Genomic DNA, 26,284 nt, shown 5'->3' with positions numbered 1-26,284 from the left:
AAAATGATCTAACCTTTGCTTTGTTTTAGGCCTTAGTAAAATGCTATTTTCTAACACATACAAATCATGTATTGGGAATTAAAATCCGATCTGAGCACCTTGCTATAATGTTTTAGACATTTAAAATAGCTTAGTTTTGGAAATTCCCTGGTGGTCCAGTGGTTAGGATTCTGGGCTTTCACTGCCAGGGGCTGGGTTTGATCCCTGAACGGGGAACTAAGATCCTGCAAGCCGCACGGTGCACCAAAAAAAAAAAAAAAAACTACAGTAGCTTAGTTTTGATAGTCCTCGACAATTGCCTTCCAATTTAGTAGAGGTGCTCTTTAGGAAAGAACTAAACTCTTGTAGTTAAGGTGTTACATTTCATTTTTAGCTCTTTGAGTGTGGACTCTCTCCAACACCCTGGTGTTTTCTCTTGCCTTGTGGCAAAAACAGAGAGGTAAATTATATTGCAGAATGAAGCACAGAAATAGGCGTTCCCCACTTAGTAGAGACTAATCTAGCAGTTTTACTACTTTCAGCGTTCTTTCCTCCCTGTGTTCTCACCTCCAAACCTTTGCCTAATCCCTTATATTAATAATCTAGTATACCTCTCCCCATGCCTCTGATACTCCTCTTGGATTTGTTTAGAAAGACTTGTAATGTCCTTTGACCAGTTTAATGATCCTCATTCTCTTTAAGTTTTTAACTGCACTACCATTCTTGAATTAGAACAGGTTCATTAATTCCACAAATTAACCTTTTAAAAGGTTAATATTTGTATACCTACTGTGTATACCTACTGTGTGCCAGTTAAAAAATATACACCTGGGATCTTACAGTATAGTGAGGGAGACAGGTGGTAAACACAGTCACACAAACAAATATGTAAGTAAAAACAGTGAAAAATGCTAAGAAGAAAAAGTAGGAAGTGCTATGAAAGTGTCATGGAGGGCTGATTTTGATTATGGGGTAAGAGAAGTAGAATTGTAGTTAAAGCTTGAACAATGAATAGGAACTGAGCAGGTGAAGAAGGTAGGAGGGATTATTCACAGCAGAGCATATACTGTAGTGAAGGCCTTGGAGTGGGGAAAAAAGATTGGGGAATAGAGAGGAACCGAGGATGGATCAGTGTGGCTGAAGTGCAGCGTGCTAGAGGAGAAGTGGCTATGTCCTGAGTTTTGGATTTTGTTATATGTGAGATAAAACTACATGGAAGGAATGTAAGCAGGAATAGGGTATCGGATTTGTATGTCTGTGGATTGATGATTTATTTTTGAAATAGGCTAGATGGGGCTTGGTGATTAACATATTATAGGTTGTGAGAGTGGAAAAGATTTCAAGGGTGACATCTGAGTTTCTGGTAGCAGCAGTTGGGTGGGTGTGAGGTGCCTTTTTTTTTTTTTTTTTTTGGTGTGTGGGATAGGGAAGAGTCAAGGAAAAGGAAAATGGAGTTTAGTTTGGAACTCCTTAATAAATAGGCAGATGCTTGCAGGAATGGAGCTTAGAATAGAGCATTAAAAATAATAGGAGCATTCTTTTGAGAATAGCTTGTCTCCAAAAGAGATGTGTTTATACTATATCCAGAATTATTAGTATTAAAATCCACTAGTTTAGGCTTATCAGTGTTTATCTCTTTAATGGAAATGTAAAAGTAGACGTACGAGTCATTAATATTTTAGATTCAGTAGTTGATATGCAGGCAGTTAAACACACAGTTTTGGTTTTAAGGTTATAATCTGCCTTTTTTTTTTTAAAGGGGAGCAAGAAATAGAAATTAAGATACAACAAAGTATTCAGGACTGGCTTCTCACTGTACTTAAAAAAATTTTTTTTAATCTTTAAAACTTAGAATGTAAGTATTAATATCTCCGTAGAAGCAGAATGAGAGTTAAAAACAAAAACCATATGAAGATACGTACTATTTCCTGAATATGTATTACTGAAACGAATAATTAAAGAAATGCATGATACCTTAGTCTGGCAGAAACTAAGGGAAAATATGATGGCTGCCGTCATTTATTAGAAAGGGGACTGCTGAGTCGAACAGATATTAAACTTGGTTGGCTATGGTCTATTTATTAATCAAACACTTCACAGTGTTTACCATGTGCCACACTGTCCTAAATAGCTTAAATATGTTAAATGTTTAGTCTCCTAACAACTCTTGAGTAGGTACAAGTATTATCCTGCTTTTTGTAGTTGAGGAAACTGATGCATGGAGAGGTTAAAGTCAGAAAGTTGGTAATGGAGTTGGGCTCCGCAGTCCATACTTTAAACTATAATGCATTACTACCTGGGTTGTAAGAAGGGAATGTGGTTGGCTTTAGGCAAATGAGGATAGCTAAAGCTCAGTTAATTTATTTCACTAGTGTGAGGTTTTACTGTATCAATATACTAGAGTTTACTAATCCATGCTATTATTGATGGGCATCTAGGTTGTTCCTATTTTTTGCTCTTAGACACATTGCTAACATGAACAGTTTTCTTCATATCTCTTGTTGCACATGTGCATGAAGAATTTCCTTGGGGTCATGGTTCTCTTTAGTGCTGCTTCACAGTAGAATTCTTGCCACTTACCAAGATCTGTTTCCCAGCTAGTGTCCCTTTGGAACTCTTGCTCTTACCATAGAGCAACATTTTTCATATCTTTCCAACATAATACAATTTGATCTTCTAACAACACCCATGAATTCACCCAGATTTTTAAGACACTCCAAAAATTGTGTGAAGAAATAAGTATTTTTCTGGAGAGAGATTGCAAGGTTTTCATAAAAGCATTTTGTAATCATAAGAACAATGAAGTCAGCCTTCTAAAAATTAAAGATTAACAAGGAAAATTAAGTAAATATTGTCATTCTATTAAAAAAAAATTCTGTCTTTAAAGTCTTCATTATCTTCTAGGCCTCCTCTTCATAGATAGTGTTAATAAGAAAAAGCAACTACATACTATAGAGAAGTCAAATAAATAAACTATATACATATTTTTAAATTTTTTTTTAACACTAGTAGGGATGGCTTGATTTCAAATTTTATTTAGATCATTTTTGTCTTTGATTTGGAGAGTCTGACTCCTGTGTCATCACTAATAGGAAAGTAGGTAGCATCATTTCTTTCTTCATTCTTTCAAAAATCTTTCAGTCTCCCAAGGAAAAAAGACTTATTTCTTCATACAATTTTTTAGGTGCCTTTTTCTTTCTTAAAGTTTATTTGGGGTAGAATTAATAAGAAAACAGATGTTACTATAGAATCTTAAGTCCATTTAACCAAAATAATTTATAATTGCCACTAATGTTAATGGTTTATTTATGACAACCTACTATTGGATGACAGCAGAGCTAAACTAAGCTATTAATCCCAGCACACTGGGAGTTTTGGCTAACATATTATCCCTTTCTCTCCTCATCAAAAAGTATATCATAAAGAAGAAAAGTTAAAGTAACTTTATAATAACGATAACCTTCAATCTGCACTAATTTTATTAAAGTAATTTATAAATGTTGTAATTTTAACTGTTATTAGTAACAAGTTCCTTTCATCACACTTTACAGTTAATGTATGTGGGAGAGAAAATGTACTGCCCTTAGAGGTTTGAGAGTTTCTTTTATTTCCTTACAGAAAAGAGAACATTAGACCACAGTTTCTTTTGACACTCAGCAACTGTTACCTTATGAGATAATGGAAGATGGATTGTTTTTTCCTGCTTTCCCAAAGTCACAGTCCATGATATCAGCTGCCAATAGGTGTATGGAGAAGTGTTCCATTGGTCTAAAGCTGACTCCTTTCCCGAACTTTCCTGATTAACTGTTGCATAGGACTTGCTGCCTATTGTTAATTCTGTTTCTGGCAGATAGTTCTTGATATTATTGAGTAATTTCAATTGCTAATTGGTTCTTGAGGATGTCAGGATGGTGGATTTTAAAATTCTCAAAAAGATTAAGGCGTTAATAACATACTTGAAACAAAACCTTAAAAAGATTACAAAATAACAGGAAGATTAAAAACAAACAAATAAAATGTTAAAAATAGTATCATAGTATTTGATTCCAAAGAAATTAATAGGTTGAGCACACATTTAATACTGTTCCCACCCCAAACCATAGTTTAGTTAAACAACAACCAAAATAAAGTCAACAGGGGTTGTTGTTGTTGTTTTTAGTCATAAATCAAGAGATGTAGGGAAATGGGAGAAAATACAGCAAAATTTTCGAGGCTGGAAAACAGCTAGAATAGTGGTAACAATCTTATTAAACCTAAGAAAACTATGTTTTAAGTGGAGAAAGCTAAGGACCAATTGAATTTGTACTGGTGACTCTTCAAAGGGCCCAGGCAGTGGTAGTATTGTGTACTTATGGAAGAGGAGGCGAAGAAGGGAAGGGGATTAAAATAAGGAGGATTATTTAAAAGCTAAGAAACAGATGCCTGGGTCTCATCTATTCTTTGCCACTGTACTACTGCCCTGCTCCCATCTTGACAGATGGGAGACTTGAAGTTTATTCTCTAGCTTAAAACAGAGGACTAGTGTACACCAGGCACACTGAAGGGGGAGGGGGATTAGATGAGCATTGGCATTTTGAATGCTGAGAACCCTTGCTCTCATCTCCGTTACTGGCTTCCCAAACTGAGTCCTTTATCCTCCAGGCAGGAAACAGGAAGAATCTTCTGTGAAGAATCTGACCATCCCAAGAAGAAAAACCTAAAGGCACAAAGGAACTGTACTCTAGTTGGTAAAATTGTTTCTTACAGGGGTACAGGTTAACAATTCTGAAACTACTTTATATGTATACAGGTATTGAACAAATAAGTAAATAAGTGGTAGATAATGGCAACCAGGTTTCTCATATCAGTATTTGTGCCCTAACAGAGGGCCTGGCCAGATTGCCCTATAGTGAATGTCACAGTCAGTAGCCCCAGGTACATGACTAGAGCTTTCAGTAAACTTTTTATATCCAAACAACTAAATACCATCAGGCATCTAAGGAAAGCATCTACTATGACTAGCAGGAATGAAAATAAACAAATAGAAAATACAAACAACTTGGAGAAAATAGACTATGCAGCTGAGAAAATTTCATGTATATGCACACATACATATATGTACACATCCAGCTGTATATAGATATACATATATGCATATACCATATATACACATACATACATATCATATGTGTGTGTGTGTATAAAACAGCTGCAGAAAGTTGGAATGCTACATCTGTAAAGCAGAAATAGGGTATTTTAGAAAGAACATTCAAGGAATGAAGAATTCTTATAAATTAAGAATATATAGCAGGAAAAAAAACTCAATAGAGGTTTGGGTAATGAGTTGAGGAAAATTTTTTACAAAGTAAAGCAAAGAGGCAAAGAAATGATAAACAGATTATAAAAGAAAATAAAAAGAAGGGTCCAGGAGGGTCAACTTCCTATTATTAGGAGTTCCAAAGAGAGAACAGAATAAATGAAGGGAAAGAAAAGAATAAATAGTATAATCCAAGAAAATTTCCCAGAACTGAGACAGAGTACCTGTTGAGTACCCAGTATAATGGATGAAAAGAGACTAACACCAGTTGAAATAATAGGATATCCAAATAGCCAGCTGTGATGCTCAGTCTCTATAATATTCAGGGAAATGCAAATTGAAACGAGATCCCATTTTCATCTGTTAGACTGGTTAAAAAATAAAGTCTGACAATATCAAGTGTTGGAAAGAATATGGGTGAAAATTGTTCTCTTACACACTGCTAGTGGGAACGTGAAACAATCATTTGGGCAATTTGACAGATGGTGAGTAGAGCAGAAGGTATGCAAATACTACAACTCAGAAATTCCACTTCTGGATATTACCATTAGAAATTCTTGTACATGTGCATATGAAAATATGAAAGAGAAGCCATGTACAAGAACACTCATTGAGGCATTATTTGTAATAATGAAAATTTAGACAACTTAAATACATGAATGACTGGGCTGAGATGTGGTATATTCACATGTACATATGAATGAAACACACACACACGTCAGCAGGGATAGAGCTCCAAAACAATATAATGCATGAAATCAGCAAAATGCAGAATATGTACAGTTTAAACATGTATATTTTAAAGCATAAAACATCAGTGTACATTGTTTATGGATGGATATAAAAAAATTGACCAGAGGATATATACTAAATTCATGATGATGGTTATCTCTATCAAAAGGCGGGGGAGTGAAAAGAGTGGGCTTTGTGTGAGTGTCGGGCCTTTTGATTTATTGGTAATACTTCATTTCTTTAAAAAGAAAATAAATATATCAAAAATGTTTACTGTTGTTACTTATTGGGTAGCAGATCCCTAGATACTCCTTTGTTCTGTTTCTCTATATATTTAAAAATTCTGGCCCTGTACCTCTGCCAAACTCCAAAATAACAAAGGAGGAATGTTTTATAGATTTCCTTTTTTTACTCTTTCTATGTGTTAAGTGCTGTAGGTACTCTTCTTTCACCTTGCTTCCTCGTCTGATTCTTAAATCAGATTGAATATAAGAGGTTAATAAACTGAATAATTTAATAAATTAAATTAAAGGAATTGAGGTGCTGCATTAGCCAGCATTTGTGCCAGAACTGGAAGCAGAAAATGAAGACAGAAAGGCCTTACCCATGAGGAGAGAATTGGAATGAGTAATGGGAAACCTCCAGGCATGCGGGTCTCTTAGGAGTTTATACCATCCATATCAGGTCTCCTGCTTTGGGTTCCTGGAGGTGAGGGGGTGTGAGAAAAGACTTAAAATACTGAGCTCTGGATAGCACAGATAATACATAATAAATACTAGGAGATATATTTTAAGAATAGTGAGCTTACTGATCTCATAATGCCAAACATCAGATCATCAGCACTGCTCTTTTTCTCCCTATTTCTTCATATTCCTCCTGTCTTCTTTGGTTCTCTGTGTATCACCTGTCTCTTGATTTCCATATTTTTCACTTCTCATTGTCTACATATCTTTTTGGAGTATGGATGTATCTTGTGCTTTTCTGTCTTCATGCAGTCCCTGAGTGACTGTGCTCAGCCTCCCCCTCGGCATCATTCCTGTATTCCCGTTCGGCCTTGAATCATCAGGACCCTAAATCATTAGCAGGATCCATCTGGCTTCAGTTACTGCCTGACTTTGAAAAAGTACCTGTAAAAACTCTTAGGTTTTATAGAAGAAGAGAGTGGCATTATTTCACAAAGATTATACCTGTAGCCTTAACTACACAAATGATTTTTGAGGAGTGCTCTTCCTTGAAAGTCAGAAAATGACAGAACCTGGGTTTGTGGTTGACTAAATGAACAATGCCATCTTTGCCATAGTCAGTTACTACTTACCAATTCTTAAGCAGATTTACCTAGGAAAAAATTCAAAGATACAGTGCTTCACAGATGAAAGAACACAAAGGAGTAATTAGGAGGAATCTTATCACCCAAGAAATGTTTTAGGGACTTAAGTTGATTACAAATGCAAATAAACTAGATATATACAGTGAGAACAACCCAACTAAATATAATGTAAGTTGGGCTAACCTAACTATAAATTCCTTTCTTTAATAGTTTAAAGTATGTCATTATGAAGAGCTAGTCCAAGTTTTTTTGAGTTTTTGAATTGTGGGTTTAAATCAAGGAAAAAGGGAAAGAAAATCTTGAAAATACAAAAAGCACTCTGTTTAATTTAGAGGGACTGTAATAGGTAAGCACTTTTGGATCCAGGTCATAGGATCATCCAATTTTCTAACATTAGATAGACATGCCACTTTAATGCGGAATTCAGCACTGGGGGGAATCATGATGTAGAGAAAACATAGTCTTTATTTAAAAAGCAAAAGCCTAAAACAAGCATCAGAAAACCCACATTATAAATATATTATAAAATAAAATAAAAATAGATTTGTATTCATTGATTGTAAAATGCACTAGATATGTAAAAAGTAAACCACTAATTTTATTTTTGAGTATATGAATTAATTTGGGGGAGAATTTACATCTTAATGCTATTGAGTCTCAGTGAACCCACGAAAATATTCAGTCACTCTTTTTTTTTAGTCTTTTTTAATTTCAGAAATGTTTTATAATTTTAAGTGTATAGGTCTTACCTATATTTTGTTAAATTAATTCCTAAGTATTTTATGTTTTTTGATGCTATTATAAATTGTTTTGCACTTCCAATTGTTTACTGTGGTTATATAGAAACACAATTGATTTTTGTATACTCACCTTGTGTCTTACAGCTTTGTCAAATCACTTATTGATTCTAGTAATCATTTTTCAGATTCCTTAGAATTATTCATGAGAATTATATTCATGAGACTGATTTTCTTTTCTAGTAATATCTTTGGCAAGTTTGGTATTAGGGTTTTGCTGGCCTAGTAAAACAATTGGCCTAGTAAAACAATTGGGGTGTATCTGCCTTTTATTTTCTGGGAAGTGTGCACAATTGTTATTATTACTTCTTTAAATGTTTCATAGAACCCACCAGTGAAGCCATCTAGGCCTGGAGTATTGTTTTGTTTTAATTACAAATTAATTTCTTTAGTAGATAACGTTCTGTTCGTTTTTGTGGTTTTAATAATTTGTATTTTTCAAGGAATTTTTCACTTCATTGCAGTTACTGAATTGATTTGCATTATGTGGTTTAGAACATTATATTTGTAGGACATGAAGTGATAGCTGTCCATTTCTGACATTGGTAATTTGTGTTGTCTTTCATTTTTCTTGATCATTCTTGCTCAAGTATTAATAATTTTTTTATCTTTTCAAAAAGTCAACTTTTGATTTTAATTTTTTTCAGTTGTCCAGTCTTCATATTGGGTATTGTTTTGACTTCAAGTTCACCAACTTGTTTTTGTGCCATCTCAAATCTTCTATTAAGCTTGTCCAGTGAATTTTAAAATTTCCATGTTGAAGTAGTTCTTGAATTTTCATTTACTTCTATTTTATAGTTTCCATTTGCTACAAGTATTTCTCATCTGTTCACTTATTGTAACATCCTGAACATGCTCATAATAGCTGCTTTAACATCATTATCAGTTAATTTCCACTAATCATCTTATGGTTTCTATTGACCCCCCTTTTTTTCCCTGATCTTGAGTTACAGTTTCTAGCTTCTTTGCATGTTTAGTAATTTTTTATTGTATACTGGGTATTGTAGATAATATTGTGGATTATCTTTTTCTGAAGAGTATTGATTTTTGTTCTAGTAGACAACTAAATTACTGGCTGGTAAATATACACTTACTGTACAACCCAGTTGCATTTATGGGTGTCTGTTTGTTTATTTACTTATTTATTTGGTTGCATTGGGTCTTAGTTGTGGCACGCAGGCTTTCTAGTTGTGGCACTCGGGCTCCAGAGTGCGCAGGCTCAGTAGTTGCAGTGTACGGGCTTAGTTGCCCCGCAGCATGTGGGATCTTAGTTCCCTGACCAAGGATCAAATCCGTGTCCCCTGAATAGGAAGGCAGGTTCTTTACCACTGGACCACCAGGGAAGTCCCCATTTCTGGGTGTATATCCTAGAGAAATGAAACTTATATTCACACAGAAACCTGTACACAAATATTTATAGCAGCTTTATTCATAATAGCCCCAAATTGAAAACAACCCAAATGTACTTCAACAGGGAATGGGGAAAAAGAAACTGTGGTACCTTCAAACCATGGAGCAATAAAAAGCAACAAACTATTTGTATATGCAACATGTTGGATGGATCTCAAGGGCATTATACTGAGTGAAAAAAGCCAATACAAAATGTTTCCATACTATTTGATTCAATCTTTATAATATTCTCAAAGTGACAAAATTATAAAAATAGAGGGCAGATAAGTAGTTGCTAGGAGTTAAGAAAAAGGGAGTGAGGAGTGTATGATTATAAACAGCAAAAGGGAGTCTCATCTGTGGTATGGTTATATAGGGGTACTTGGATCAACCAAGGATTTGAGGAAAATTTGCATACAGAGTTAAGGTCCCCCGCCCCCTTACTGTACTGCCCTTCCTACCATGATTTTCTCCTCCTATTATCTAGCATTCTGTCAGCTCTGAACTACATTCTCTAATGCCTAAAGCCAGTGAGACAGTGGTTTTCTCCCTTAGGTCTAGCCTCCCAGTAGTACTTAAGGGGTATACTGGGAAGAGTTCTCTTAAGGGAAAGTCTTATAAGTATAGATCTTATTCAGTATGATTCCTTTCTTTCAGTGATCAAATTCCCTATGTTTCTGCCTGCTTTTAGTCACTTTTCAGTGTCTTTGAGTAATTTTTATTTTGTCCAGAGTTAATCATCTTTATCTGTGGGCAAGTTAGTCCAATACAAGATAGTTCATCTTTACTGGAACCAGAGCTCAATGAATTTTATTTTTAGGTATCAGGAATATAAAACTTTTGTAAACTTTTTCAATAAAAAATCTGAAAGTTAAGTATCATAGTAACTTTAATACACAGAAGTATTACAGAAATGAAAGAAGGAATTAAATGCAAACTGAAAACATTAAAAATCAGAATTTATAGGTAAAAAGAAAGGTAAACATACAATTGCAGCCAGGAAAAATCAGGAGATTAAGGGCAGAATGCAATTATGTATTACTCAAGCAGCAGTCTTAAATAAGAATATATATCCAGGTACCAGAAGGACTTCAGTTGTAAAATCAGATCATCCATCGTCTTTTGGAAGTGTTTTTCCATTTGGCCTGAAAAGTTGTATTTTCTTTTTTTTAACCGAGCATTTCTGACCTTTATTATTTCTTAGAGAATAAAATGACAATCTAACCTCCCTTCTGCTTTTATTTTTTTCTTCTCCTTTGTTTTAGTTGTTTGCATAATTGACCTTAAAAGAGGTAAGAGTGAAGAGACTCGAGCCATCTCTGGAAAATACCTTTCCCCCATTCCATTGGAAGCTACCCTCTGGAGCACCAGATTTGACCATATATGTTCTGAGGACTCACTATGAACAAAGAAGTCTCCCAGGTAGGAAGTGTAGCTCTGTTTTTAAAGAGCTTTGTTTCTGCAAAAGTATGGTGTGAGAATGATTACTTGTTGACTCTTATTTTTTATGGAAATATGTCTTTGATCTGAGAAGTTTCAAGGTTATTCTAAAATATGTGCTGGCATTCCTAAATTAAAATGTTAGAAAAGTTATAGATTATACTTTGTAAACCACTGTAATGCACATTGAAATTACTACTGGTTCAGATCAGTATCTAACTGAAATGCTCAAGTCCTTACTGAATTAAAAGTGGCAGCACACACTACTATATATAAAATAGATAACTAATAAGAACCTGCTGTATTGCACAGGGAACTCTACTCGATACTCTGTAATGGCCTATATGGGAAAAGAATCTAAAAAAAAAAAAAAAAAAGAATGGCTATATGTATATGTATAACTGATTCACTTTGCTGTACACCTAAAACTAACACAACATTGTAAATCAACTATACTCCAATAAAAAATTTTTTTTAAATGGCAGGGGAAAAACTATACTGAACCATCCCCAGATTTGGTCTATACATTTCTTTTTTTTTTTTTTAACATCTTTGTTGGAGTATAATTGCTTTACAATGGTGTGTTAGTTTCTGCTTTATAACAAAGTGATGCAGCTATACATATACATATATCCCCATATCTCCATTTCTATTATAATCCAGTCATTAAATCTATTTACATCTAGCGTCCATTGTGTACATTTGAGCAGTTTTACATTGTTATTTTCTAAGAGTTTGTGAGCTAACTGAAGGAATAGAACTAGTGTATCCATGAACATGACAATGGTCATAGCAGCCTATAGTGAGAAAAATAAACATGCACCAAGCCGAGACTAGAAAGTTGAAGAGTAATCAGAAACTGGTGAACCAAGTAAGGGGAAGACTTCCAGCAGGTAGTTTTAATTGAATTATAACATATATAAATAAAAATCATAAATTTTAAGGGTATAACTCTTTTAATTAATTTATTTTATTTTTGGCTGCATTGGGTCTTCGTTGCTGCGTGCGGGCTTTCTCTAGTTGCGGGGAGCGGGGACTACTCTTTGTTGTGGTGCGCGTGTTTCTCATCGCAGTGGCTTCTCTTGTTGTGGAGCGCCGGCTCTAGGTATGTGGGCTTCAGTAGTTGTGGCACAAGGGCTCAGTAGCTGTGGCTCGCAGGCTCTAGAGTACAGGCTCAGTAGTTGTGGCACACGGGCTTAGTTGCTCCGCGGCATGTGGGATCTTCCCGGACCAGGGCTCGAACCTGTGTCTGCTGCATTGGAAAGCAGATTCTTAACCACTGTGCCACCAGGGAAGCCCTAAGGGTATAACTCTTGAGTTATCATGTACTGAATGTATTTGTGTAAATGCCATCCAGGTTAAGAAGTAGAACAATATTAGTATCCCAGTAAACCACCCCCATCTCTGACTCATTGCACACCTACCCACTTTTTAAAAAAAATAAATTTATTAATTTGTTTGTTTATTTGTTTATTTATTTATGGCTGTGTTGGGTCTTCATTGCTGTGTGCGGGCTTTCTCTAGTTGCGGCGAGCGGGGGCTACTCTTCATTGCGGTGTGTGGGCTTCTCATTGCGGTGGCTTCTCTGTTGCGGAGCATGGGCTCTAGATGCGCAGGCTTCAGTAGCTGTGGCACGTGGGCTCAGTAGCTGTGGCTTGCAGGCTCTAGAGCGCAGGCTTAGTAGTTGTGGCACACGGACTTAGTTGCTCCGTGGCATGTGGGATCTTCCCGGACCAGGGCTCGAACCCATGTCCCCTGCATTGGCAGGCGGGTTCTTAACCACTGCGTAACCGGGGAAGCCCACCCACCCACTTTTAAAGGAGGAGACAGTTGTCACCCTGGAGGGTGATTGCTGTCAATTTGGAGGGTGGGGTTTAGCAATCATAGAAGTTAAAGGCAATTAAATTTGATTGGCTGACAACCAATGCCTATGTTTGGAATAAATAATGAATTTGGGAGACGGAGGCAAGACTGAATTGGCAGAGAACTTTAAAGCAAGGACTGGTGGTGCAGCATGATTTGAGAAGATACTCATTTGATCCTACTACCTCTCTCTTTAAAATCTCATTGGTTTCCAGAACGAACACGCTCCAGATTTATGAGTTTTATTAACTGGTGATACATTGTATTTATTAACTTAAGGTTTCTGTTGTTTGAAATCAGACTGTTGATTCTCAATAAGGAGAGAGAAATAAGTTAATAAGCATTCTGATTATTAAGAAAAAAGTTTTGCAGAGTAGGATGTATTATAATTAAGAGAAACTTTAGTCATGTAGGAGAGTCCTCTCTTTAAGAGTTTTTAGACAGAAATGTTCATACCTGGACTTTATGAAAGAGAAAGGGAGAGAAAATAGATTATTATCTAGTGATTGAACTCTGGGCTGGGTGTCTTTTTCTTTAACTCATTGTTCAGTGAGTGACTCTGAGAAAGTCATGTTTTCTTCATGTCACAATGAAAGTTTTTACCTTTTATGTTTCTCCTTAACATTTATTCAAACCAACTTTAAACATACCAAATAGCTGCAAGATTTGTAGATTGCACACCTGTGTTCCCATTGCCCAGTTTCACCAGTTGTAAACATTTTGTTACATTTGCTTTCTCTCTCTGTATGTATTTACTGCTACTTCTCTTGCCCCTCCTCCTCCATCACCATCATGATGATGATGAATCACAGTTGAGAGTAAGTCGTAGACATTTATGATCTTTTACTCCTAATATCTCCTACTTAACCACAATATAATAATCAAATTCAGGAAACTTAATATTTTCATTATTATTATCTAATATATGGTCTATATTACAATTTAATCAGTTGTCTAATCCAGAATCATACATTGCATAATTGTCACATGTCTTTGGTTCCTTTAACCTGGAATAGTTTACAGCTTTTCTTTGTCTTCCATGATATTGACATTTTTTTTTTTTAAAGATTTATTTATTGATGATTGATTGATTGCTATGTTGGGTCTTCGTTTCTGCGCTAGGGCTTTCTGTAGTTGCGGCAAGCGGGGGCCACTCTTCATCGCGGTGCGCGGGCCTCTCACGATCGCGGCCTCTCTTGTTGCAGAACACAGGCTCCAGACGCGCAGGCTCAACAGTTGTGGCTCACGGGCCTAGCTGGTCCGCAGCATGTGGGATCTTCCCAGACCAGGGCGCGAACCCGTGTCCCCTGCATTAGCAGGCAGACTCTCAACCACTGCGCCACCAGGGAAGCCCCGATATTGACATTTTGAAAAAGTATAGGCCAGCTGTTTTGTACAGTGGCACTCATTTTGAGCTTGTCTGTCTCCGTCTATGTTCCTTTCTAAAGAGACTATGATATGGGACTTTGGAGATTCATGGTTTTGTTACTGAGAATCTTACCCGGTAGAACGAAGCCCATGAAGATTTTTTTCAGGAGAAAGTCTGTTAAAACATGGTAGGATCCCAAAATTCCAGAAGGTAGATTCCTAAAGATGATTTAGATGTTATTGAAAGGAATTTTATGTATGTGTGCATATATATACATATAATCTTAGAATCCAAGATTTATAAACTTTTGGACAAATTAAAGGCAGAACTTTAGATTTTGAAGGAATAGTACATTTACGTTTTAAGGTGAATCATATCTTATAAGAAATAATTGGTTTTATTTGTAATGACCATAGAAGATAAGTCAGGATTAGGTATATGATTAATTTTATTTTTTTCTATGTGATGTTTGGGTGAAGAATTAGAAAGATTCTCTTTTCGTGTGTTTGAGAACTTTGTAAATAACCACCCAGGATTTTTAGATGTGGTATAACTTAATGTCAGCTTTTCTGAAGACTTTCCTAATGAAGAAGCATTTTAGTGTAGAGGTAAAAGCAAAATTTAGAATCTATTGTTGACTGTCCTACTTATCAGTATGTAAGGTTAGGTTATATAGGTTAGTTATATAAGTTAAAACATAGCCAGATTCTGGAACCAAATTACCTAAGAATTGGTCATTTGATTTCTACCTCTGCTACTTATGATGTTGGGCAGATTAAGTAACCTCTCTGTGCCTTGGTTTCCTCATCTCTAAAATGGATTATAATACTACATACCTCATATCTTATGAGTAAATGCATTAGTAAGGTTTATAAGGAAATACTATGTTAAATGCTTAGAATGGCACTTAGTAAATCCTATAAAGGTGTTAGTCATCATCATTGTTGTCATCATCAGCCCATAGGTTCTCTATTAGTAAGATAAAACCATTGAACTCAGTCAGTGATTCTGTAAAGTGGAGATAATAATAATACACACTTCATAGGGCAGTTGTGAGGAATCAATGAGTTCATATATGTGAGATACATAAACACTCAATATATATTATTACATTGTCATATCCTTTAATTGAATACATATTAATGGGCCTACGTTTTTCTGTGAACCTTTTTATTATTTTGTTCCTCTCAAATTCTTTTTTACTACTAACTTTATACTGTAAAAGTGGAAATAGCCAGGATAGGCATTTTGTATGTGCTAAGTAGTCTATAGTCAAAAAGTTGAGAAGCACTGTATGAGATGACAATTGTTAGGATCCCTCTTCTGAAATTTTATAAGTCTGAGTCTCCAGTTTAAAATTTATAAGCATGATTTTCATAGTTATTATTTTATTGAGAACACTGGAAAGTGAAATTTAAGTTTCACTTGTTTAGAGTTAGTCTTTAGTTGGGTACTACACTGGAAGGGATATAGCTAGATAAGTTAGTGTTTTATTGAGGAGATACTGATGTTGTTTAACCAGCTATTCACCTGAGATGCTTGGGGATTTTTTTTTTCATTTTTTCAATGGATATCAATAAAGTTTTTACCAAATATAAATGAATCAACTAAGATGACTTAGGTTTAAAGCTGGGCTTTTAAAAATGCATCTCCTTTCTATAAATGTGGGCAATGAAGATTGTAGCTAGAGTTGTATTGTGATTTAATTTCTGCGCCTTCCCCTCCTGCTGGGGAGATGATCCTGAAATTAACTGAAGGTTTAACTTGACTCGATCATTTTCTAATGCCCTCAAAATACAACTCCGTTATTTTGGCAGATGATTTTGACCCATGCAGCTCTATTATTTTGGTATTACTGCCACCTTATAACTTTAGAGATCAAATTTCAATATGATTTTTTTTTCTTTTGTTGGTTTATATATGTACATTTAACTTTTTTAGAGTGAGCTTCTGAAATGTTCGAGAGAAATTGAACCACTTCTGATCAGGGGCTTAATTCTTTATTTTAGATATTGGAATATTTTAGATATTGGATTTAGAAATTGAACCACTTCTGATCAGGGGCTTAATTCTTTATTTTAGATATTGGAGTAATAAAATAATATAAATTTACTATTTATATAGTAAATGTGGTTATTTGGTTTTGGATAATCATCTGTGGATTATCTATGTCTAATGTTGATCTTCAGTCTCGTCTGGCCCCCGCTTTAGCTGTTTTTCTGCTCATTAGTATCTGAATCTGTGAAAGAGGGTGAAGTTCGTGGAAAAAGAGATTGACATCTTTGTCACTTAATTTTTGTCTCTATGACCATCATTTTCTTTCTTTTTTTTTTTAAATAAGTGTGATAGATTCTGACTCTTTTTATTTATTTATTTATTTATTTATTTTTGGCTGTGTTGGGTCTTCGTTTCTGTGCAAGGGCTTTCTCCAGTTGCGGCGAGCGGGGGCCACTCTTCATCGCGGTGCGCGGGCCTCTCACTGTCGCGGCCTCTCTCGTTGCGGAGCACAGGCTCCAGATGCTCAGGCTCAGTAGTTGTGGCCCACGGGCATAGCCACTCCGTGGCATGTGGGATCTTCCCAGACCGGGGCACGAACCCGTGTGCCCTGCATTGGCAGGCGGATTCCTAACCACTGCGCCACCAGGGAAGCCCTCATTTTCTTTTTTAAGGCTGTTACCTCTTTACTAGATTACTATAAACTGTTCTCCTGTGCACATGCAAGTAAATATCAAATACTTATTTTGTTGTTTATAGTTAAAGAGAGCTATAGTCAGGAAGACTGATTTTAATCTTTTTTTTAATACCAACATATTTTTCACGTTAGAACAATGTAGAACTGATTTTTGGAAGACATGTACAGTATATCTACAATTACCCAATGTCATTTTAAAATAACTGGAATCATCTAGCTTTGTAGATTTACAAGGAAATGTTAAGGATATTTTTGCCAAACTGTTTTAATACAATAGCTGCCATAAACATGTTTCATATGCTGACTGTTTTTCCTAAATAGGAGTATTTTAACAAGGCAAATGCATATATGTGTATTTCTTATCTTAAAAAATTAAATTTTAAATAAAGTCAATATGAGGAATTTAAACTTTGGGGTTTAAAACTTATTTGGTTTTCTTCTTCCTATATATTTGCTAATAAAAAACATAGAATACTTTTTAACCCTTTTTCCAAATTATTCTTTCCATTTAGAAAAAAATAATGCAGAAAAAAGAAGCATTGTCTCTTGATCTGTAGAATAAACTTTTAGTAGTAAACATAAATTTATTAAATACATTGTTTCAAATATTATATACTTTTAGAAGTTAAGTTGCCAAGTCCTTGATAATGTCTTTATTATTAGTGTAATAAATTTAAAAGAGTTTGCACAGGATTTTCTTTTACAAAAAGCACTTTAAAAAATCTCATTTTATAGAATCAATGAAATAGATAAAATGACGTCTGTTTTTAAGAACTTATTGTTTTGAATCTGTTTCTTTGCCTTTGCTTTTTATTCCTGGCCATAGCAGTTAAGATATGGGCATGTTTATGGCAGAGGCTTATGTGGCAGGGACTCTTCTCTGGGCCAGGGATAACCACGATCTGAGTTTTGGTTCCTGCTTTGTGGGTTCAGAGAGAATTTTTGTTTCCAGATGTTTAAGGAAATCCTTGTTCAGTCATTAGCTTTAAAATATCTGTTTTTTAACAAAAAAATTGGAGGCATACAAAGAAACAAAAAAAGTATGGCCCATACACAGGAAAAATAGCAGTCAGTAGAAACTGTCTTAGGAAGCCCAGATGTTGTACTTAACTAAACAAAGAAGAAATAGTAGATAAGTTGGATTTCATCAAAATTAAAAACTCTTGTTCATCAGAAGTTACTATAAAGAAAGTGAAAAGATAATCCACAGAATGGGAGAAAATATTTGCAAGTCATATATCTGATAAGGATCTAGACCTAAATATAAAGAACTCTTTATGACTTACCAATAAAAAGACAACCCAGTTTAAAAATGGGCAAAGGACCTGAATAGGCATTTCTCCAGAGATATACAAATGGCCAAAAAGGACATGAAAAGATGCTCAAAGTCATTAGTAATTAGGGAAATGTAAATCAAAACCACAACGAGATACCATTTCACACCCACTAGGGTGGCTATAATCAAAGTAAAGTTAAAAAACCAGAAAATACCAATTTTGGGTGAGGATGTGGAAAAATTGGAACACTTGTACATTTGATGGTGAGAATTTAAGATGGTACAGCCACTGTGGAAGACAGTTTGGCAGTTCCTCAAAAATTTAGAGTTACAATATGACCTAGTAGCTTCGTACCCAAGAGAATTGAAAACAAGTTCACACAAAAATGTGCACATAAATGTTCATAGCAGCATTGTTGTTAAATAGCCCCAGTAATGGAAAACCTAAGTGGCCATCATTTGATGAATACATAAGCAAAATGTGGTATATCCAAACAATGGGAAATTATTTAACCATAAAAAGGGCAATAGAAATCCTGAAGTCCCCATCCTTTCTTATCACATGAGAAAGAATTCAATTGTCACTGAAGTGAAAAGACAAAGTTGAAAACTTTTTTTAGAGAACCCTAGGTGTCTGAGGACTCCAGTTTGGGAAACATTCTTTATGGCAGTTACCCAGTGCAGGAGCTCTTTATTTGTCACGATTTTTCCTGTGTGATATTATCAACTTGGGGAGATTTAACTCTCAGAGTGTCCCTCTCATGTCTGTGCTTCTCTGTGCTAATTGCTTGCTAGCATTTTCAAGTATATTATTAGAGTTGTTTATTAACTAATTGTTACTTATTTTTCAAATGATGCAGTCCTCAGCTAAATCTGGGAGGTGAGTGACAAATTTCTTATGTAGAAATCTATAATTCAACTGAAATATAAAGCACTGACCTATTTCTTCAGCCCAACCTGTTTGGTTTAGTCTGGTCCATTTGAACAGAGGTAGGTGTGGTTTCTAGTTCCAAAAACTGCTCTCTAGAGAGTGCATGAGATTGTGTATAACTTAGCAACTCTTTTTAAATCAACAGCATACTTCTACTTAGAAACCTAACCTCTTTTTTTAAAAGGTGATATGTAAATTGGCTTCCTGAAACCAACATTTCTTTTCTTAATGAACCTTGTTTAAGTTCCCTTACTGCCAAATATAAAGCCGTTCCACAAATAGAACAGGTGTAAAAGTTTTCACTCATCAGAGGTTTTGCATTCCACTATTTCTTTATTGTGTTTTGTAAATAGAAAGCAGGTAATACCAGAATCATATCATCAGCAAATTGTTGGTGACTTTCTCATAGCTTCTTACTATTGGCTCTTATTTTGGTAAGCCAGATATTGAATTGCTGTTGAATTGTTGTCTGATGTCTCCTCAACCTCAGAATTTCAGATAAATTTAGCAGATGTCAGTCTCCAGCCAGTAGTCTGACTTAGCATAGTCTGGGGAATCTCATTTGAAATCCAGATTTATTTGTTGCTCAAAATTATCCGAACTGTGAGATTGTATTGCTTATGTTTACAGTTGTATAAATGCAACATATTTTTGTGTCTCTATCGTACTGTGAAATATAGTAGGATGTTTCTCCAAAATAGATCTTAACCTTTTCAGAATTAGAAGAGATGTTCTCAAATTTCTAGACCAAGAAGGTAGTTGTTTGTTTGTTTTTTTCCATTGAAAACAGGGGAACAGGATTTCAAGAAAGCTCAATTTCTCAATTATAGAAAAGAATTCCAAAACATTATGAAAGATTCCAGAAAATATTTAATTATAAAAAATCTAAAATATTCTTTAAAAAATTTAAATGTCATATTAGTAAAATAACTTAATCACTTAATTTATCACCTACTTCAGCTTTTATATCTTTTAGACATTATGTTACATATTGGATATACAATAAAAAGATCTAGTAACTGTTTTTGAGCTCACAATCTAGAAGAGGAGACAAACAGAATTATAATTTTATAGCATATTATCATAAGAAATATATGCTCAGCAGTATTTTGAGAGCCAATAGAATTCAGATGGGTAAATTCTTAGATAGGTATAACCTAATGTCTTAGGAGGCAGGGAAGACTGGCAGCTAAGTAAAGCTGAGCATTAAGTAGGAGTTGGTTAACTTTTCTTTTGGATTTTAGCGAACTCTAAAGTCTTATCTTTCATTTTCTTTCCTGTTCATCATTTTCTTCTCTCTTTTATTTCTACTTTTGTTGAAAAATTAAGCATTGATGCTTCTTTATTATTATGAATTTATCACATAATTTCATTTTTTGTTTTAATAAACTTTGAAATATATTTATATCTTATTTCTAAGTAAAAATAAAATTAAGTGGCTTCTTTACTTCTGTGGTAGCTGGTTAATCTCATTTATGTTTCTGTGACTCTCCATAGGAGAAGAAGGTAGCAGTCTTACTCATTATAGTAATATATCACTTAGCTGATTTTTCTAGTTTTGTATTTGAGAATGGATGCTAACAAAGCCATTGTCGGGTCTTTCAACATCTTTTTGGTTGTGGTGACAAGTCTGGCATATTGACCTTTGCATTGAGGCTGTCCACCTTAAATTGTAATTATTTTCCTTGTCATATAGAGCCTTCCTCTCCCCCCGACAAGAGGTTTAATAAATGTTTTTCTATGATGACATTAATCCATAATGCAGTTCATCTCATTTATGTATCACTAATAGAAATATGGAACTTAAAAGCCCATCATGTTTTATACATGTTGAATTTGAGGTGACGTGGGATATCCAAATGGAAATCTCCATTTGGCAGCTGGAAACTTATTTAGATACCAAATTACTGAGATCAGAAAGATGTGCTTATTGTTCATGGAGGAAGTCTTAGAATGAAAATCAGACCTTGTCATTCCTCTGTTCTTAATCCTCCAGTGACTGGCTAATTCACTCAGAGTAAAGCTAAAGTCTTTAAAATGGTTTCAGCCAAGACCTTACATGATGCAGCCTTATCGCCTGCTCCTCACTCCCCAGTTTTACCCACACTGATCTCGTTCATGTTTCTCAAAAAGCGTAGTTATGCTCCGCCCTTCAGGCTGTATGGCCCTTCCTCTGCCAGGAGTACTCTTCTTCCAGATGTCATTCTCTCTCCCTCACCTCCTTCAAGTCTTTGCTCATGTCTCACCTTCTCAGTGAGGCCCTTCCTAACTACTTTACTTAAAATTGCTGCCCCTCTCCTTCCACAAAACTAAGCCTCTGTTTTTGCCTTGTTTTCCTCCATAATACTTATCACCTTCTAATATACTCTATAATTTACTTTTTAATTTTGCTTCTCTCTCCCTCACAATAGAATGAAACTTTATGAGGACAGTGATTTTTTTATAAGTTTCATGCACAGTTGTACTCCCACTACCTAGAACAGAAGCTGGCATATAGTAGGAGCTCAATAAATACTTTTTGCTGAGTTAACTTGGGCTACCCACATTGAGATCAATTTAAAGTTCCTGACTAATGTTTACCTTTGCTGGGAAGATGGGATAGTATCAAGGATTTTATTTTTAAAGTCTTTCCTTAGTGTTGAAACTAAAATTAACATATATAATCTATATGTGTATATAGGGACTATATGTAGTATATAATATATATAGTCTGTTTATATATTGTTTATATAGGTTGGGCTAAACTTGATTAGACAAACATTTAATCACTCATTCACCAAATTCTATAATGGACACACAATAGATGGGAACTGATGCAAACTTTGTATATTATGTTGAATGTTATCCTGTGGGCAGTGAGGATTTAGGGAAGGGTTTAAAGCAAGAGATTGACATGATCAAACTTATGTTTTTGATAGCCTACTTTGGTGGCTCAGGGAGACCACCATAAAAACTATGATGTTTTTAATAGTTCAGCAACAGGTGAGAGGAGACTATAAGAAAGGGGTGGATTTTGGAAATATTTAGGAAATAAAAATGGACACATCTTACTGTTTGCTTGCATGTGGGGTATGAGAGAAGAGGCTAGAATGACTCCAGTGTACGAACTGAGAGAAAAAAATTGCGTAAGGAGGAGATGTTAAGTTCATTTGGAAAGTTGAATTTGAAGTGCCTCTGTGACCTCTGCGTAGAGTTATCTGGCAAGGAGTGGTGTTATGGGTCTGAGACCTAGGAGATCTGGGCTAGAGATGGAGATTCAGGAGTAATTGGTTTAGAGATTTTTTTTTTTTGAAACCATGTTGAGTGAGTGATATCACCCCAGAATAATGTATAGTATGAGGAGAAAGGAGGCGTAGGACATTAGAACCATGAGGAAATCTAACCCCAAAGAATTGGGCAAAAGTACTGAGAATAAGGAAAGTAGAAAACCACACTAATTCTACTAATCTCTCAGTCTGTGGCTTAAACATCACTTCTTCAGAGAAGCCTCAGTTGATCGCCCAGTTAAAATTAGGTCTCCTCTATTGTTTTTCTCTATGAACCGTATTCTTTTCCTTTACAATTGTATCACTATAAGAAAATTACATATTAATTTTGTGTTTTATTTGTTTATGTCTCCCACTCTGCGAGGGCAGGAACCTCTATTTTGCTGTCCGCGATTTGCTCAGCTCCTAGCACAGTGCCTGAGACATGATAGATGCTTGATTTATTTGTTAAGTAAATGAAGGAAGCATAGGATCACAGAAGTCAATGGATGACAATATTTCCAGAAGGAAACAGTTTCAGATGCTGCTCCAAACAGTCCAATAAAATAATAGTAATAAGTTAGCATTTATTGAGCATTAATGAGTGGAGGAATGAAAAGTGTCCATTGTATTTATCGATGAGGAAGTATGGGATGAGTTATCCACTGAGTGAACACTACCCCCCTCATGGAGCTCTTAGTCTAAAGGGGAGATAATAACAATAACCAACATTCTCTAGGAACCTACAGTGCACTCTTTACATGCACTGTTCATTCAGTCCTCCCAACAAATCTAAAGGTAGGTAAGTATAGTTATTATCCTTATGTTACAGATGAAGAAATAGGAAATTTAAGGAGATTAAGCAGTTTGCCCAGGAACAGGCAGGTAATGATTAAGCAGGGCCTTTCTGACCCTAACGCCCATGCTTTTAACCACCACGCTGCAGTAGGGGAATTAAGCTGATTCCTTATCAGGGAAGTGATATCTTGAAAATGCCATTTGAGCAGGAATGGTTTTGCTGCTGTTTATAGGACACATTAGAAGTGAGAGTGACTGGAATTGAGAAACAAGATAGAAGGATCTTGCAGGAATCTAGAATGAGGTATTTGCTTCCAAGTAAGGATCATAACTGTATCTGAGAATGAAGAAGGAGGGGACACTGTAAGATCTCCTGTTAATGAAGAATTGACAGGACGTGGATACCGATACAAAATGAGGAGTGAAAGAGAAGAGTAAAAAATAATTACAAGATTGCGATCCTAGGAGCTGGAAAATTTCATGACCTGCACGTCTAATATGGAGAAATTAGAAATGTGCCTTTTTGGTTACATGGAATAATAAAGTCATGATTAGAGTTCTAGGTGTTATTTTTATATTGAAAAGGGGGTATGGCAATCTTTGGTACTGAGAAAGAGCTGGAGACAGAGGAAGTTTTAGGACTAGAGAAAAAGGATTTATTCTGACGTATTAATTAAAGTCATGTGGGAAATTCTTATGGATCTCAACTTTACAAGCATGGCTGCTAACATGCAGCACTGTATTTATTTAATAATTTTAGAATTTAATGAAAAGTTAAAGGTTTTTCCCGTTTAACAAGAATTTCCTCTCCTTTGACAAGGGTAGATGGAATGGAAGAGAATAAGAGGCGTGTTGTTTGGCATTAGTAAAATCTAAGTGGTAGTGATGAGTATAAGGCCAGAGATAAGATTCCGAGTTTCGTTAGAGATTCTGTAGAGAATAGTGGTTGATAGGGACAGATCAGAAGGGATCTTTAAGTGCAGTCACTGACTGGCACAACATGTAAGAGAGAGACCTGACTGACATGCTAGGGGAAATGACTTTGTGTTCTCTGGCATCTATAACAAGATCCTAACGTAGACTAAACATTTGATCTTTGTCGCCTGACTGCATAAGCAAAAGGTTAGGAGTATGGAATTCAAAGTTGGTAAGTACAATTCAAAATCCAAATCTAGTTCATCACTTTAATTTTAATCATATATGTATTATTTCTTTTCCTATCAATATAAAATCCCAAACCTTATGAGTAAAAGTTGTTTTAAGTCCTTTTCAAAATAATCTAAAATAAATAAATATAAAAAAGAATCTCTCTGACTCTCACTTACACAGTTTTTACATTTACATATGAAGTGGTTTTTTCTCTTTAAAAAAATCTCATTGTCTATTTAATTATTCTAACAATATTTTCATCCTAATTCATCTCTATGATTTTATAAAGGATGACTAATTTTATTTTACAGGTATAGAAAAGAAAGTGTAGAAACACTAAATAGCTGATGACTCCTGTGCTTTTATATAAATGTGGATGCTTTTATGATGGCTGTAATTATTCATTGAGAAACCACAGTGTTTAGATATATTCTAACACAAGGGAGCTTCCTATTCCCATAGAGTTGGATAGTTCATTAGGGTAGATTTCTTATTGTTTTCCTTCCTTTTTAGGTGTGAAGTTTTTCAACATGAGTGGCCTTGGGGACAGTTCATCTGACCCTGCTAACCCAGACTCACATAAGAGAAAAGGATCGCCATGTGACACACTGGCATCAAGGTAGGAACACTCTTTTTCTTAGTCTGTTTCTGGCAGAGCTGCTTTATCATTTTCATTGTCACTTTATTGTCATTGTCATTTTCATTTCACTTTAGAGCTTTTGCTTCATCTACTCCAAGTTTACCAGCCTTCTCTGAGTCCCTCATACTTACCATGTTCTCTTCCTTCCCCAGGGCCTTTACACATGCTGCTCCCTCAACCAGCTTGCTCCCTCTAGATTTCCTGTAGTCAACACCTATGCATTCTCCAAATACCAGTTTAGTCATTACTTTCTTTTTTTTTAAAATTTATTTATTTAATTTATTTATTTTTGGCTGCATTGGGCCTTTATTGCTGCATGCAGGCTCTCTCTAGTTGCAGTGAGCGGGGGCTACTCTTTGTTGTGGTGCACAGGCTTCTCATTGTGGTGGTGTCCCTTGTTGCGGAGCGTGGGCTCTAGGCGCGCAGGCTTCAGTAGTTGTAGCACGCGGGCTCAGTAGTTGTGGCGCGCGGGCTCTAGAGCGCAGGCTCAGTAGTTGTGGCTCACGGGCTTAGTTGCTCCGTGACATGTGGGATCTTCCCGGACCAGGGCTCGAGACCCTGTCCCCTGCATTGGCAGGGGATTCTTAACCACTGTGCTACCAGGGAAGCCCTAGTCATTACTTTCTTAAAGGGAGCCTTCTCTTCCTTCCATTAACTATTAGGTCAAATCTCCCCCATTTGTATCTATTTCACATGTATTTTTATAGCTATAATCCGTAATTTCAGGTTTATATTAGTTTGTGTGCTTATTTCATGAGTTCTCTACTACAGGCTAAGCTACCATTTGGTAAGAACTTTGTCCTTACTCACCATTTTATCCCTAGTTCCTAGCACAATGTTTAACATATATAGTAAGGACACAGAAAATATTTAATATTCAAATGAATAAATGAATCCATTGTACATCTTTAACTGCTATTTCAGTATATTATGGTATTAGTGGAACAAAGAAAAAAATTGTTAATATCAGGATTTTAAAGAATGAATATCTGTGGAATTAAATATTTGTTGTTAATAAGGAATGTGGTCATCAAATAGGCAAAAGAGAATTATTGCTAAGGAGACTGTAATAAATGCCAGATAGAGAAGGAACCTCAATCAGATCAAAACAGCAGCTTTCCTACCTGAGAGAAGAGTGGGGATTTTATTCCATTCACCTTCAAGGATCTGGAGCAAGGTTTCTCAACCTCCACACTGTTGACATTGTGGGCAAGAAGCTATCCTGCATATTGTAGGATGTTTGGCAGGGTCCCTGGCTTCTACACACTAGATGCCAAATAACATCTTTATATCAGTTATGATAACCAAAATGTCCTACCAGTTGTGATAACCAAAAAAGTCTCCAAACATTGTTAAATATC

At 35.5% G+C, this 26,284-nt stretch overlaps 1 protein-coding gene across 8 annotated transcripts in view; it reads left to right on the top strand.

Annotated features, from left to right (window-relative positions):
• NCOA1 (nuclear receptor coactivator 1) overlaps positions 1 to 26,284 on the top strand; it is a 268,347-nt gene that overhangs the window by 135,449 nt on the left and 106,614 nt on the right. For all 8 annotated transcript variants that reach the window (XM_059893497.1, XM_059893498.1, XM_059893493.1 and 5 more), the window contains 2 exons: positions 10,786 to 10,942; positions 24,797 to 24,902. In XM_059893497.1, coding sequence (XP_059749480.1) covers positions 24,814 to 24,902 — 89 coding nt within the window. In that variant the 5' untranslated portion in view covers positions 10,786 to 10,942; positions 24,797 to 24,813. The remainder of the gene's footprint in view (positions 1 to 10,785; positions 10,943 to 24,796; positions 24,903 to 26,284) is intronic.

Source organism: Balaenoptera ricei, chromosome 13, assembly GCF_028023285.1.
Source record: "Balaenoptera ricei isolate mBalRic1 chromosome 13, mBalRic1.hap2, whole genome shotgun sequence".
NCBI lineage: Eukaryota > Metazoa > Chordata > Mammalia > Artiodactyla > Balaenopteridae > Balaenoptera > Balaenoptera ricei.
This window is presented reverse-complemented; position numbering and strand designations above follow the sequence as displayed.